The sequence below is a fragment of the Mustela lutreola genome, chromosome 1, assembly GCF_030435805.1.
Source record: "Mustela lutreola isolate mMusLut2 chromosome 1, mMusLut2.pri, whole genome shotgun sequence".
NCBI classification, from domain to species: domain Eukaryota; kingdom Metazoa; phylum Chordata; class Mammalia; order Carnivora; family Mustelidae; genus Mustela; species Mustela lutreola.
Window position 1 is genome coordinate 150,015,606 of NC_081290.1, and position 14,844 is coordinate 150,030,449.

General features: G+C 41.3%; 1 protein-coding gene across 10 annotated transcripts in view; it reads right to left on the reverse strand.

The window, feature by feature from the left end:
* Positions 1 to 14,844, reverse strand: part of ADRA1A (adrenoceptor alpha 1A) — a 127,149-nt gene that overhangs the window by 99,859 nt on the left and 12,446 nt on the right. For 2 of the 10 annotated variants that reach the window (XM_059176366.1, XM_059176370.1), the window contains exon 2: positions 5,165 to 5,213. The exons of the other annotated variants lie outside the window; for them this stretch is intronic. In XM_059176366.1, the coding sequence (XP_059032349.1) occupies positions 5,191 to 5,213 (23 nt within the window). In that variant the 3' untranslated portion in view covers positions 5,165 to 5,190. The remainder of the gene's footprint in view (positions 1 to 5,164; positions 5,214 to 14,844) is intronic. 10 annotated transcript variants of the gene reach the window in all.

Sequence of the window (14,844 nt, forward strand, 5' to 3'; positions counted from 1 at the left end):
GTAAGTCAGACACGGAGCCTTGTCTAATAAAGATCAGATGTTTGCACTCGAGATTTTGATGATCTAGGGAGAAATCAAGACAGACTTGCACACACACACGTTCAATAAAGCCCATGCTAGCATTATGGAATGTATGTGTTAATAGTGTGAGCAGCCTATAGTTCATGTTATCAAGTTGCTCCTTTCAGGAAGCCTTTTGACATCCTGCCCCCCAGAATGGAAAACCAACATCTTCCCATTGTGCCTGTGTATTTATCGTGACCCTGTATTGGGCTCCGTGATCTATTGGTCTCCACCTTGAAATCAGGGTCCACTTGTGTCTGCCACCCAGGAGGCTTCCATAAGTTTCTTGCATAAAGTAAATAAATGATATTTTGAGATCCCAGTCCACTCTGGGGTGGCTTCCCAGAAGAGGAAAGTTGGGATTTATTTTAAGAAATGGTAATGAGTTAGTGGAAGGAGCCGCACTTCTTCCTTAGTTCCCTTCACTACGCCTGGAACACAGGAGCAAGGCTTTGGCGGGGGGGCGGGGGGGGCGGGTATAGTGAGAAGGACATGGGGGAGAGGAGAGGCACACACTGCTCCTGAGAGTCTCCCATGATTGGAGAGAAGTTCTCAGGGGCGGGCTGACCCTGCCAAAGTCAAGGGTGAGAACAGGAAAAGAAGTCCTGACCTACACCGTCACACCATATGTTCGCCACACGAGAGACACCGTTGCACTGAGCTTTGCCGTGACCTTGGGAAATCATTTCCATCTGGAAGCCTGGGTGAGTCACCGGAAGGCAAGATGCAATTTCTCCAGTTTGCATTTGGCCGGGACTGTCAAGCCTGCATTCTGACCCTTATGAAACACTATTACCCAAGAACATTCTGATGGATGCAACATTAGTAAATCAAAAGCCTGCAGTTCTAATTCCCTTCCAATGCACACAGTTAGACATCAAAGTCACAGTTGAATGCAGCCTATGGTTTGCCTCTGTGAGAATGACAGGCTTTGGAAAGCTCTGGGCATGTGATCAGGACAGTAGCAAAGTGCAAAGGTTTGGAAGGTAGCAGTTGGGTGGGAGAGATGTTGCATGGAGTTTTTTCTATCTGGTTTCTAAATGGTCCCAGGAGATCCATCTGATATTGATACCTGAACTCTGGAACATAGCCAGGTCCTGCTCCACTGGCTTCTCCACATACACACACACACACACACACACACACACACACACACCACGATGCAAACCAGCTGGGTTTGTTAACAGTTACCATGGAAACCCAGACTTTAGTTTGGAAAGTAAAAGTGATATTTATGATGACCACAGCTATGGTTTGTACCAGTGTGCTTCCTGGAAAGTTTCTTTTTATCCTGAACTTTAGCATTCCTTTTTTCCCCCCTGTGGAATTTGGCAAAAGAAAAAATTTTAAATCAGATTGGAAATTTTACCTTCCCAATTAAATAGCTAAAACAGGAGGTCTTGATTTATTCAAACCATATTTGTTGAAGACAAATTTAACTCTAAATGGAGAAACTGCTTAAAGGTCAAGTTTTGTCTTGGATACTTTGAAAGAGTTGCTAAAGCATCTTGTCCCCCGTGAAGGCCGGGCTGACACCAAGAGGTGTTATTTGTTACTTCCCCATGATCGTTTTCTACCTCTCCCGAACGAGAGGAGAATTATGGCTCCAGAGTGCAAACACGCCCTTATGTGGGCATGCTCACAGTTGTGGCCAAGCCGGTCACTGCAGCAGGAACAGGCGGTCACTTTAGAGTACTGGTTCGAGAATGGAGGACATTAAGGACAAGAGATTGGGTGCCGGAGAGAGCCAGGTTGCCATTTCTATCTGCCACTCACACTTGCCACATGACCCCGGGTGACTGGCTTAACCAGCCTCTGCCATGATTGCCTCATCTCGGAAATGACAATCAGAACGCCGACCTCTCTGGCTTGCAGGGATTAAATAAGATGATGCACGCAAAGCATTTTGTATCAACACACCGTGAACTAAAAATTAAACCCAGGAGGACGGATTATCTTGGGTCAGTGGTGTGGTCCGTGCACGCAGGCACTCACAGAAACTGTACATTCAACTGTATACATCTATGTTTAAAAGCAGCTCTTCAAATATAAATATAATTACTGGTCTTTATAATGAAGCAGTACTGAATTCGCTACCCATATGTTCACAGTGATATCATGAGCCTTGTACAGCACAAGGAAAAAAGAGCCTGCCCTTGTCCGTATAATCCTAAAGAGATGATGCAGACATGGGCAAACAATACACGCTGTGTATAGCTGCAACAGTCTTAGAGAAATCTAGAAAGCTAGGTAGTAACACTATACATAAATATGAAGGTCTGATGCATTAGGAAAAAAAAAAAAAAACAACAACAAAAACAAAATCAAGTCAACCAAAAGGAAGAATCCAGTAGAAGGGTGGTGAGGAAGACAGGAGAGGAAAAGGGAACAGGTCAAGCTGATGCATTCTCTGGCTTCTAGCCACTGTTCCATCTCAGGGCAAAGTGGCCACAAGCCTGCCCATAGCTCCCCTGATGACCATCCCCGAGGCCCACCCCCCCCAACTGAACCCCTCTCTTTATAACCCCTTTCTTATGCCATCCTAAGGGCATCTGGTACCCTAAGGGCATCAGGGTACCTCAAGGGTACCCTGTTCTAATCCTCTTGACCAGCCCCGGACAATTCCCTCTTCTTTTGTCCCCATCTTCCTTTTCTTGGAGAAAAAAGCAATGATTGACCATGAAGCCCTTGGTGATGGCCCCTCAGTCTCCTTCACTCCTCTCCCTTCTGCTCCCCACTCTATGTTCTTCCCCATACTCCTCCCTTAACAAGCTCTCGTCCCTACCCCGACACCGACACCGAGACCCAGACTGTTTCTAGGCCCCAGATGCCAGCTGCAGTCTTATAGGAAGCCAGTGACATTCCTATTTGAGGACATCTCTGCCTCACTGTCCCTCAAGTTTCATAGGTCACCGATGACCTCAGATTACCAAACGCAATTCTTTTTCCCCTGGTTCTCTTTCTCCTTGACTTTTCTGCAGCAACTGACACTGGCACCACTCCCTCCTCACTGACATTTTCTCCCTTTCGGTTGCCAGGATTTTATGCTATGCTGCGTCTTCTGCTTTTCTGAAACCCCAGGCAATGTTTGTTTGTTCTCCTTCTGCCTCTTTCTCCCGACTTCATACATGTCCTAGAATCCAGCCCCAGGCCCTCCTCTTTGCCAGATGACCCCACGACTTAGCGTCACCTGTTCCCTGCTCCCGTCTCCGGAGCAGCCCATGCACCCAAAGACAGATATTCACCATTGACCTCTGCATCGGTCCTGTGCAACCGAACATTCTGAGATGATGGAAATAGTTCCATGCGCACCCTGTCCAGAAGGGTGGCCATTCATTATACGTAGCTAATGAGCATCTGAAATGCTGTTAGTCTGAATGAGAAACTGGATTTATAATTCTGTGTTAGTTCCATAAATTTAACTCACATTTAATTCACCACATGTGGCTTGCATCTACCATAGTGAATATCACAGTTCTAGAAGCTTTCACTGAAGCATCATGATTTCAGGCAGAATCTGGTCACAACCGAAGGCCTTCCAGGACATGTTTTTCCTCCTAGCATCTCTGTCCACACTCAAATGCTCCATGCATGCTGGGTGGCTCAGTCCGCTAAACATCTGACTCTTGGTTTTGACTCAGGGTCTTGAGACCAAGCCCTGCATCAGGCTCCGTGCTGAGTGAGGAGTCTCCTTGGGATTCTCTCTCTCTCTCTACCTCTGCTCCCTACCCCCCTGCCAACCTAGGGCACAAACTCTCTAAAATAAATAAATAAATATTTTAAAAAACCAAAAAACTCAAATGCTACATTTTGTTGATCCCAATTCCTCAAAAGCAGTCTTTGGTTCCCACTGACTCTACCTAGAAGTATCCCTGCTTTCGGCACAACCCCTGGATCACCCCTGTGTCTCATGGCCACGCCCCGTTCAGCTCCTATTCCAACCTACAGTCAGCTGGTCTCTCACTTCAACACATCTTGCCATCACTAACACTATTCTACCATGTCCCTTCCCTGTCTTACCAGACCCACAGGACCTCCTCACATTCTCTTGCTCCAAGACCCAAATCCTTGTCTGAAAACCACCCTGGAGAACACAGTGCCATCAAGCCTGGTCATGCTGTCATCCATGGTTCTCTCTGTATGCACGTGAGCAAGCATGCATACGTGCACACACACACACACTGAACCACCCTTTCCAAGCGGGCCAGTTCCCTAGCGCATGAACATGGCATGCTTACTCCTGCCTTGATGCTTGGCTTTTCAAATCCTACCTTTCATGATCCAGCTGAAGACCTCCTTCCTCTACCTTCCATTTCTCTGGAAGGCCAGAGATTCCCAAGCCCTGCCTCACACACTTTGCCCCTGACCTGGTAGGGCATTTATAAGAATGTTATCTTGTCTTGATAACTATTGTTTCGAGGTTCTATCCTCTTCTCCCCAATTAGACCTCAAGGCAGTGAGTCGTCTTCCTCAGTAACCTCCATCAGACTTAGCTCAGAACCGAGCATGCGGTAGATGCTTTGCACTTCATAAACACTTCTGGACTCATCAGCAAGTTCAGGGTAAGAACTGGACATGAAACTACCCAAGAACTCAGTGAACATTAAACCCATTTTGTTAATAATTTACTCCGTGCTCCCCTTCCTCCTCCTCTCCTCCATTTGTCGTCACCTTTTCCAGCTTCAATTCTCTCATTTGCCTACTTCGTCCCTTCTTATCATATGAGCTAATCATGACAGGTCATGGTACAGAGTGTAAGATTCTCTATTGTCTCCTGTAGATGGTGGCCACAGTTAATGTTTCTTATGCCACATAATCAACACGATTTTTTTTTAAAGATTCTATTTATTTACTTGAGAAAGAGCGAGACACACAGAGAGAGAGAGTGAGATAGAACAAAGAGAGAGAGGGAGAAATAGACTCCCCACAGAACAAGGAGCCTGATGTGGGCTTGATCCCAGGACCCTGGGACCATGATCTGAGCTGAAGGCAGACACTTAACCGACTAAGCCACCCAGGTGCCCCAATTAATGTGCTTCTATTGGGGGAAGTTATGCTATAGAATACAGAGGTAAAATCATGACAGATCTCTGTTACTTACTAGTTTGGTGTCACTGGATAGACGATTTAACCTTTATGAGCCTCATTTCCTGGGAAGGTAAAATAAGGATAGAAACACCGCATTATAACTTTACAAGGGAACTACAAAGTTAAATAAAATACCACTTGAACAATGGGCTAAGGATGTAGGGTTTGATGTACCAGACACAGAATGCATGTATGTCATGGATGACCTAACCATTTCATTTTAGAGGATGATCTTGAAGGCCAATATTTAAACCAAAAGAACTCCTAAAAGGGCAAAATTCCAGACTGTGTTAACTAATCTGAAGGAAAACAATCATCTGGAAGTCACAAACAGCCCATGATGGCTGCGCAGAGTCACACAGAGGTGAGAAGGAATCAGGGCAAGTCTGCTTTCTCTCTGGAATGATGAGGCCAAATGAAACTGTAAAAGGGAAAAAAGCAGTCCTCATACAGAGGCCAGAGCAGACAGAGGCCACCCAACCACAGGAGGAAACCACTCTTTGGTTTCCCACCAACAGGAGCTAAGCAGGACCTTGAATTCCGGACAAAGCCTCTCTTTTCACTTCCTCCTGTTAATAGAAAGAAGCTCAGAAAAACCACTCCCTACTTTTCACGGCCAAGGGTCGCTTTGTTATTTTTCCCCACAGGACCTATGCTTTGAAAAACTGTAAACGAGACAGAGTAGATAAAATGCCTAAAACACTGACTAATACAGATCTGTTGTGCCATGAATATTATTCACATAAAACACGTGCTTCTTTGTTTCTCCTCCTCTTTTTCTAAACAAAGACAGAATATCATCAGAGTTCTGAGCATCATGAGATGTTCAGAAGGAGACAGGTCTTTTCCAAAACCTTTGGAGTACGTGAGTTTTGGAATTCAGGATTTTTCAGATTTTATAAAGATTCTATGGTCTGTATATTGTGTGCCAGACACTACCACCAGAAGGGTGTGGGTCCGTATCAAAAAGAATCCACTTTTTGGATATCTACTTTGTGGATAAGATTGTCCACATCAAACACATAATCTTTATACAACTTAATGTGTGAATATAAAAATCTATAAAAAATCTGTATACTATGTTCTATATTCTGAAATCTAGATTTTCATAAGTCTCATAAAATCTATAGATTCACACTGAGTGCAGATTGCGTTCTCTGCCAGATGAGTTCTGATCAAGTTAGGTTTGGGGCCCCAAATTGGTTATGTAGAACGTTTGCATCTTCAGAGTTTTTGAACTTTGGTATTCCAAAGGAATTGTGTACCTCTACTAATCTGTGTAGTTCTTTAAAAAAGAGGTAGTCTTTTTGAAAGAGTTCATTAAACTTCAGAAAATGTAAAAAATAGTAGATAGCCACTTTAAAACTTAGTACAAATCTACAGCAATCGACACAGTGTGGTACTGGTATTAGGATAACAGACATGTAGAGAGTATGGAAGAGAATTAAGTGCCCAGAAAAGAGTCAAGTATCAATTATTAATTGAATGTTGACAAGGGTGCAAGGGGAAAAAGACAATCTCTTCAACAAGTGATTCTTGGGCAGCTGGATTTCCACATACATGAGAATGACTGGAACCTTAACTCACACCAAATATAAAAATTAACTCAAAATGGGTCCAAATCCTAATGTAAGAGCTGAAATTCTTACGTTAGGTGCTCTTAGAAGAAAGCAGAAGCTCTTAGGTTACGGTGCTCTTAGAAGAAAGCAGAGTGATAATAAGTCTCTGTGACCTGGAGTTAGGAAATGTTTTCTCAGCTATGACACCAAAAATATAAACAACAAAAGAAAAAGCAGATAGACTGCACTTCATAAAAATGAAAGACATCTGTGCATCAAAGGACACTCTCAAGAAAGTGAAAGGGCAACCCACAGAGAGAATGTAAGAAAATATATACAAATCATATTAATGTGATAAGGGTCTAGTATCTCGAATATATAAATAACTCCTACAACTCAACAATAAAAAGACAACTTAATTTAGAAATGGGCAAAGGACTTGAACAAAACAGAAATTGCTTTAAAGAATATATGCAAATGGCTAGGGAGGCCTGGGTGGCTCAGTGGGTTAAGAATATAAGCAAATGGCCAATAGGTACATGAAAAGATGTTTAACCTCAATAATTGTGAAGGAAATGCAAAATAAAACCACAAGGAGATAAGACTTTACATCCACTGGGATGGTTATAATTAAAAGGCAAGAAAGGAAAATAAGTATTGGTCAGCATGTGAGGAAACTAGAGCCCTCATTCATTGCTGAGAGGTACACAAAATGGGGCAGAAGCTGTGGAAAACAGGTTTTTTTTTTTTTTATTCTTCAATAAGTTAAGTATAGAAGTACCATATGACCCAGAGATCCTACTCTTACATATATACTGAGAAGAACTGAAAAGAGGTGTTCAAACAAAAACTTTGGCATGAATATTCATAGCAGCACTATTCACAAGAGCCAAAAGGCAGAAACGACTCAAATGTCCCTTGACTGAGGAAGGGATAAATAGAATATGGCATCCACATGATGAAATATTATTCAGTCATGAAAAGGAGTGAAAAACTGGTCTGTGCTACAACATGGAGGAAGCCTGAAAACATGCGAGGTAAAAGAAGCCAGGCAAAAAGTCCATATAGTACGTGTTTCCATTTATTTGCACTACTGAGATTTGGCAAATCCAGACAGGGGAAAGCAGATGGGCAGTTGCCAGAGGCTTGAGATGGGGGAGATGAGGAGTGACTGATAATAGGTACAGAGTTTTGTTTTGGGGTGAAAATTTTTTGGAAGCAGATAGTGGGACAGTTGCACATTAGTGTCAATGTACTAAATGTTACTGAATCATACACTGTAAAATGATTAAAATGGTGAATTTTATGTTATGTGAATTTTACCTCAGAAACAGTGGTTAGACAATTATTAGCTCCTGAGAAACCTTAGCTATATGGAAACCTTAGCGGGTTTTTTTTTGAATGACTAGCCAGGATGTAGGAAACACACTGAAAAGACTCTGAGTGATAACTGAAATTGGTGCTGTGCTTTTCTAAAGATGTGGACAGATTCTAGGAATTCCTGGAATAAAAAGCAGAGTTCCTCAGGCCTGTCACTGTTGTCATTTTGGGCTGGGTATCGCCATGTGGTGGGGCTGTCCTGGGCGCTGTTACAGGTTTAGCAGCCCACTAGATGCCAACAGCGCTTCCCAGCCCGACTGGGATACTGTGACAACCGAAAACGCCTCCACACGGTGCCACATGTCCCTAGGGAGCAAAGTTACCCCGGGCTGAGAACTGACTTCTGTGGGACAGTTTGTTCTTCTGGGATTTTACTTTCTCCCAGAGTCTCCTTTAAAAGAATCCACTTCTGAGCCTGTCCTTAAGTTATCTCTTAACGACTGTGAAATAGTTAAAAAAAAAATAATAAACCAACACAGTTGTCGATTGTAAGGAAGCTTCCAGAAACCTCTCTCATTATAAGGGATCAACTACGTGATCAATTTGTAAACAGCACGTTTCTCACTGGCAACTACATGGCCTGGCAATAAGCTAAATGTGGACAGCACATAAAAAAAAAGAAAGAAAGAAAGTTAGTGTGCAACGTTCCCTTTTCAAACCCTTTTTGGGCAAAGACTACGGCTCTGCCAGCATTCCAGAATAATGACAGCTGATGTGCCCTTTGTCAACTTTCCCTCTTTCTCCTTTGAAAATGCAAACCTAACTCCTTCCAGAACCTCCTCAGACACCCTCTACTGAGTCTGGAATCAGACAATGTTAGCACAGAGAGCAACCTGCGGTCTAAATCCCCCCCACACACAATGGCCACTCTCAGAGAGGCGAGGTAGGAGGTCCAGGACCCCGGTCCCCTGGCTGCTTCGTTCCACCTGCCAGTACCACTTTGTGAAGCTGGAGTTTCATCTGATTTCATGTGAACGAAGAGTTCTGAAGCTGAGAAGTCTGAACGCCACTGGCCCTACACAAGTCCCCTTTCCTGCCGATGAGGAACTGAAACCCAGACTTTTAACTCATGGCCAGATCACTTTCCCCACTTCCGGGGCAGGCAGCCAAGGATCTCCTGCAAGACATCAGTCCATGTCTGCTGTGCCTGACTTTCTGCATCCCTACATGAGCACACAACTTCTACTGTATGGGCTTGTTCTAGGAATTAAACTGATGTAATCAATGGCATGTCAGCACCACTGCTATGAACTCAATGTGTGTGTCCTCCTCCAAATTCATATGTTAAAGTCCTAACCCCAGTGTGAAAGTCTCTGGAGGTGGGACCTTTGGGAGGTGATTTGGGTTAGATGAGGCCATGAAGGTGGGGTCCCCATGAGGAGATTGGTGCCCTTGTTAGGGGCCAAAGGGACCAGAGCTTGACCTTGGTCTGTCACATGAGGACACAGTGAGACACTGGACATCAGTGAACCAGGAGGAGGCCAAGCCCTTGACCATGCTACACCACGATCTTGAACTTCTCAGCTTCAAAACTGTAAAAAATATCTGTCTGTTGTTTAAGACACCCAATCTGGGGTATCCTGTTACATACAGCAGCCTGGAGTGACTAAGGAAATACCTACCACGTCAGCTTCATAAACTACTTCATCTCTTTCTCTAGGAAGAGGATTGTTAACTCTTCACTTGAGTCCATCTAAACCTCATATGGTCAGGGCCACAAGAGAAGGTTCAGCTTACAGGATTATCAAGGGGCTTTGCCACTGTCCAGCCCCATGGGTAACTTCCTCCTTCTGCCTTGCCTGGAACCACAAGTTTCCATGGCACCAAAGGAAATGGTCACACATTGGGTTATTCTCATTTCTGCTTTCCATTCTGATATCAACGTGAGAGGTACCTGAGCCAAGGAGGTGACGTCAGTCAAGGTCAAGCTGAACTTCCTCATCCCCTTTCTAAGTTCTTGGTAAAGCTAAAAGAATAGAGCATAGATGACATTTTACACCACTGCTGAAAGACATGAGGGAAAGGCAACATCTAAGCCAGAACCTCTGAGAAATTTCTGGAACTACAGATTGGTCACAAGGCAGCCTGAATGAAGGACTGTTAAGTCCTCAGTTTATCTCAAGAAAAGAGGGTAAAGGTAAGATGTTTCCCAGTCGTTGCTTAGTGACACCCCCAGGGGCTTTGAATAATGACTCTGGAGACACAGGCAGACTCAGCGGTAGCTTTTCAAAGACAAATATCAACTGTACTCAAGCTTCTGAGAAGAATACAATGCTGAGGTTCCCACAGGGTGGGAAGCCCCTTGCTTCTCTGAAGCAAGCTCCACAGACAAGTAAAGGGAGGCTTTCAGGGACGTGGATCCCCAAAAGATCGCAGATTTCTTTGTCATGCCACAAGGAGAAGACACCACCGAACCCTCTGGGCCAAGGAAACAGGACGAACAAACTACTAAATAAAACTGAAACCTTTTCCTTCTATCTCCTTCTTGGCTCCCTGTGGATAGAGAGGTCTGTACCCTGGTAAACTTAAACTACAACAAAGACAATACTTTTCCTTCTCCTCTTAATCTGGGTCTGAGAGTTGGACACAGGGACCCATCCAGTTCCAACCAGAGCCCACTTCTTATTTTATTTTCAGGTCATCCTTAATGAAGTTTAACAAAAAGAGAAGGATTACTGCTCACATGATAGATTCAGCTGTTCAGCGTATGAGGTGCCTCCGAGAAGTCCGAGCAAAAGCCCACCTTTCAGAGAGTGATATGGAAGAAAATCTCTCCGTTGTACTGCAATGGGACATAAGGAGCTTTTTGGATTATAAAGTCAGTGTAGGCAAGAATGACAAGACAACAATGTGCCAAACAAGTCAAGTGGAGCAGAGAGAATGTGGAGGAGACTGGACATTCCTGAGACTAATTCAGTAAAATGGAACACAGACGTGAGAAACTTGAATGGAAGCCGGAGAAAGACAGCTGAAAAGGTGACAACATGAGAGGGGAAAGCAAAAGGAAAAGGAGGATGACACAGGAGCCACAATGAATTCCAAGGGGAAAAGCGAAGCAGAGGAAGTGAGCACTGAAGAAGCCATCTTTAAATTCAGAACAAAAAAATGTGCAGTGGGTTCCAGGCAACAGCAATGAATATTACCCCCATACCAGAAATTTCCAGGAGACATTTTTTAAAATTTGACTGGGAAAAAAATTCTATCCACAACTCAAGTTGACCTCACATCGTTTATAAAGTGTTAAATACCAAGAAACAAAGGAGTACTTACAGTATTTCAAAATTAAGAAATATATGTATATAATTCAAGTTCTCTACTCAGGGAAGTTGCTGTTCGTGAGTTCAGGCTCTGGCATGTAAGGGCTTAGAAAATATGTTTTGCATATGTCTTCATGGGTAAAATTTTATTTGGTGTTATACTCTGCTTTAGGATAATAGTAAATATTTTAAACCTTGTGAACCATGTGGGCTCTGTAGCAACTCCTCAAGTTTGTCACCACTATAGCCTAGAAGCAGGTGTGAACAATTGGTAAACCAATGGGCATGGATGTGTTCCGATAAAACTTTATTTACAAAACAGACCAGAGTTCCACATGGCAGACAGAGCAAAATCCTGAGCTCATGAGTAAGTAAATCACAGTATATAAGAGGAGGGCAATTGGTATTACTAGATTAAATTATAGAAAGACACAAAAGCAGGGTAGATAATACAATCATTTAATAGCAATAATCCAAATTTAAATGTAAAATTTCATTAACCCAAAGATGTGCTTCAGGAAGAAAAAAAAAATCCAAGCATGCTAAACTTGGCTTCCCTTACATGGGCAAAGGTGACTGATAGAAGTTGCGGTAAGAAATAACTGAAGGTTTAAAAAATGCTTTTGAAAAAAAAGAAAAGAAAAAAGAAAAGCTCTAAGATAACTTGTTGTAGAAATAAAACTGGGAGACAACCTTTCCAAAACACTGCAGAATTAAAAAACAAAGAAAATAAATAGTACAATTTGCAAGAGACAGAAAACAAAGAAAAGGAAACAAATACAAAGCCAGAAAGCATAAAGCAAGAAGACAAACATCAAACCAAATATATCTGCTGAAATTGCTGGAAATTAGTTAAATCCTTACTGAGAGACAAATACCCAGATCAAATGCGTACACTATAAAAAAATCTATGTGATGCAAAATACACAAGCCGGTACAGAAAAAGACAGGCAACGCTATGCAGGCAAATGCAAACAAAACCAAATTAAAGATTACAGTATTAATATTTTTAAATGTGCACATCAAGGAAAAATAAATATAGGATAAAATTTTGTCTTTAATGAAGATATTAGTGACTCAGTCTTTAAAGTATCAAGCAACTGCATCAACATATATAAAGCAAACCTGTTAAAAATATGAGAATAATCGGAGAGTTATTCCCAGTAGCTGTGGGAAGCTTTAACCATACCTCCCTCAATATTTGACAAAGAAAACAGATGATGGATAAAGATAAAGAATAGTAAATTAGGAAGATCTTAAAAATGTCATTATTAAAGTTTAGTTAACAAGTACCTATTAAACAGGAATCTATTAAATATGCTGATTATTGATCATATGTTAAGGCACAAAGAAAACCTCACTGAATTCCATAAGCTAGAAATTATTTAGTTCACGTTTTCTGACCCCAATGTAGTAAATCTGAAATTGAATTTTAGAAGTGGGGCATTTAAAAACACCAATTATTTTCAAAGTAACTAACAGCAAGAACACTGCAACGAATCCTCTTACATCTACATAGGACAAAGGGAACATTGAAAGGGGAATCGGAGCAACTAAATGAGAGCACTGCTTGGCAACACAGAGGGCAAAGAGCTCAAGCCTGCATGTAGGAAAACGTACAGCTTTGATTGTTTTGAATCTTAGACAAGAAAGAATGAAAATACACGAAGCAGACAATCTGTGCAAGGGAATTAAAAAAGGGCCAAATATAACCAGAAAAAGTAAAAGAAAGAAATGTCTAAAGATTAAATTATTGCACTTGAACACAGATTAAAAGGTTCAATATGTCCAGGACATGGGTTTCTTGAAAAAAACTAGTAAAACAGACAATCCTCTGAGATATCTTAATGAAGACAGAAAGAAGAAAACATAAGCACATGATGTGGGAAATGAGAAAGATAGAAATGAAAAATTAAAGAATTTCCTGTAGAATTCTATGTGAAAATGTTAAGCCTCAATAAGAAGGAAAATGGAAAATAAGAAAACAAAGATTATCAAATCTGACAATCAGAATAGACCACTATCCATGGAAGAAATAGAAACCAGTCTCCAAGAATTGCATCCATAAAAGGAGCTGTGCCCAAATGTTTTATGGGCAAGTTCTTTCAAACCTTCAAAGAACACATAATTCTTATGCTATTTAAACTGTTATGGATTGTACAAAAAAATGGGAAGTGTCACAGTTGACTTTATGATGTTAACATAAACTTGATACCAAAATGTGACAAACACACCACAATAAAATAAAATACATTTGCTTCACATAGAAATACAGATGCAATCCAGAAATAAGACATTTAGTATAATACAGCAGAATAAAAAAGGAAAATGCCACGGATCAAGATAGAATTTAATCCAAGAATACACAGATAGGTTAATATTATGAAATAAAATTTATCAGAACAGTGTCAAAGAAAAAAGGAGGTAGTGATGGGTAGCAAAAAAGAAGCATTTGATAAAATTAAAATTTAGTTTTGATAAGATGTTTCTATAAACTTTAGAAAGATACTGCCTTGATATGATGACGTGTGTTGATCTAAAACCAACAACGAGTGCCAAATCTAATGTTGAACCACCAAAGCAGTATTTCCCAAATCTACTATCATAGTTTTCTAGGACATGTTAGTAAGTGTGATGAAAAGTAAAGTGTAAACAATAGTTCAAAAAGTAGCCAGGGAAATGAATGGGGTGACATGTCATAAGTCTTAACAGGAGGACTCAGCATGATAAAAATGTCACTTTTCAAATTAATCTATACATCCTAAAAATTTACGATTAACATGTGACAGGATTTGTGTGTGGTGTGGGCTGGTGGGGGACGGGGTTTTTCTGGAAAAAGGAATGTGCAAGGATGGACAAGATAATTTTGAAAAAGAATTTTCATCCGGGGCCTTAAACCAAAAAATGTTAAAATGTGTTATGAAACCATAATAACTAAAATAGTATACAGAACTGTCAAGTTACTGTGATGTACATCTGAAATATACATAATATTTACTATAATCTAATATATATTAAATTATGTTCTATATTATACATAAAAATATAGATATACTATATGATAAGTATGATATTTATGTCATAAATACAAATATTACATGTTATATGTGAGCCATACTACAATAAAAAAAAGAGTAAAAATTTTTAAATGAAAAATAAAATAGTGTGGCTCCAATACTAGAGCAGAGAAATGTAAATTACGGAACAGAAGTGGGAGTCCCAAGATTCTTTTTAATATAACAAAGGTGATTTTCCAAGTAGGATAGGAAAGGAAAGATTATTCACTAAATCTTTTAAGAACATCTGGCTTAGGGGCACCTGGGTGGCTTAGCTGGTTGAGCGTCTGCCTTCAGCTCAGGTCATGTTCCAAGGGTCTTGGGATCAAGCCCCGCATCGGGCTCCTTGCTCAGCAGAAAGCCTGCTTCTCTCTCTCCCTCTGCCTGCCGCTCTGCTTACTAGTGTTCTCTCTCTATCTCTCTGTCAAATAAATAAATAAA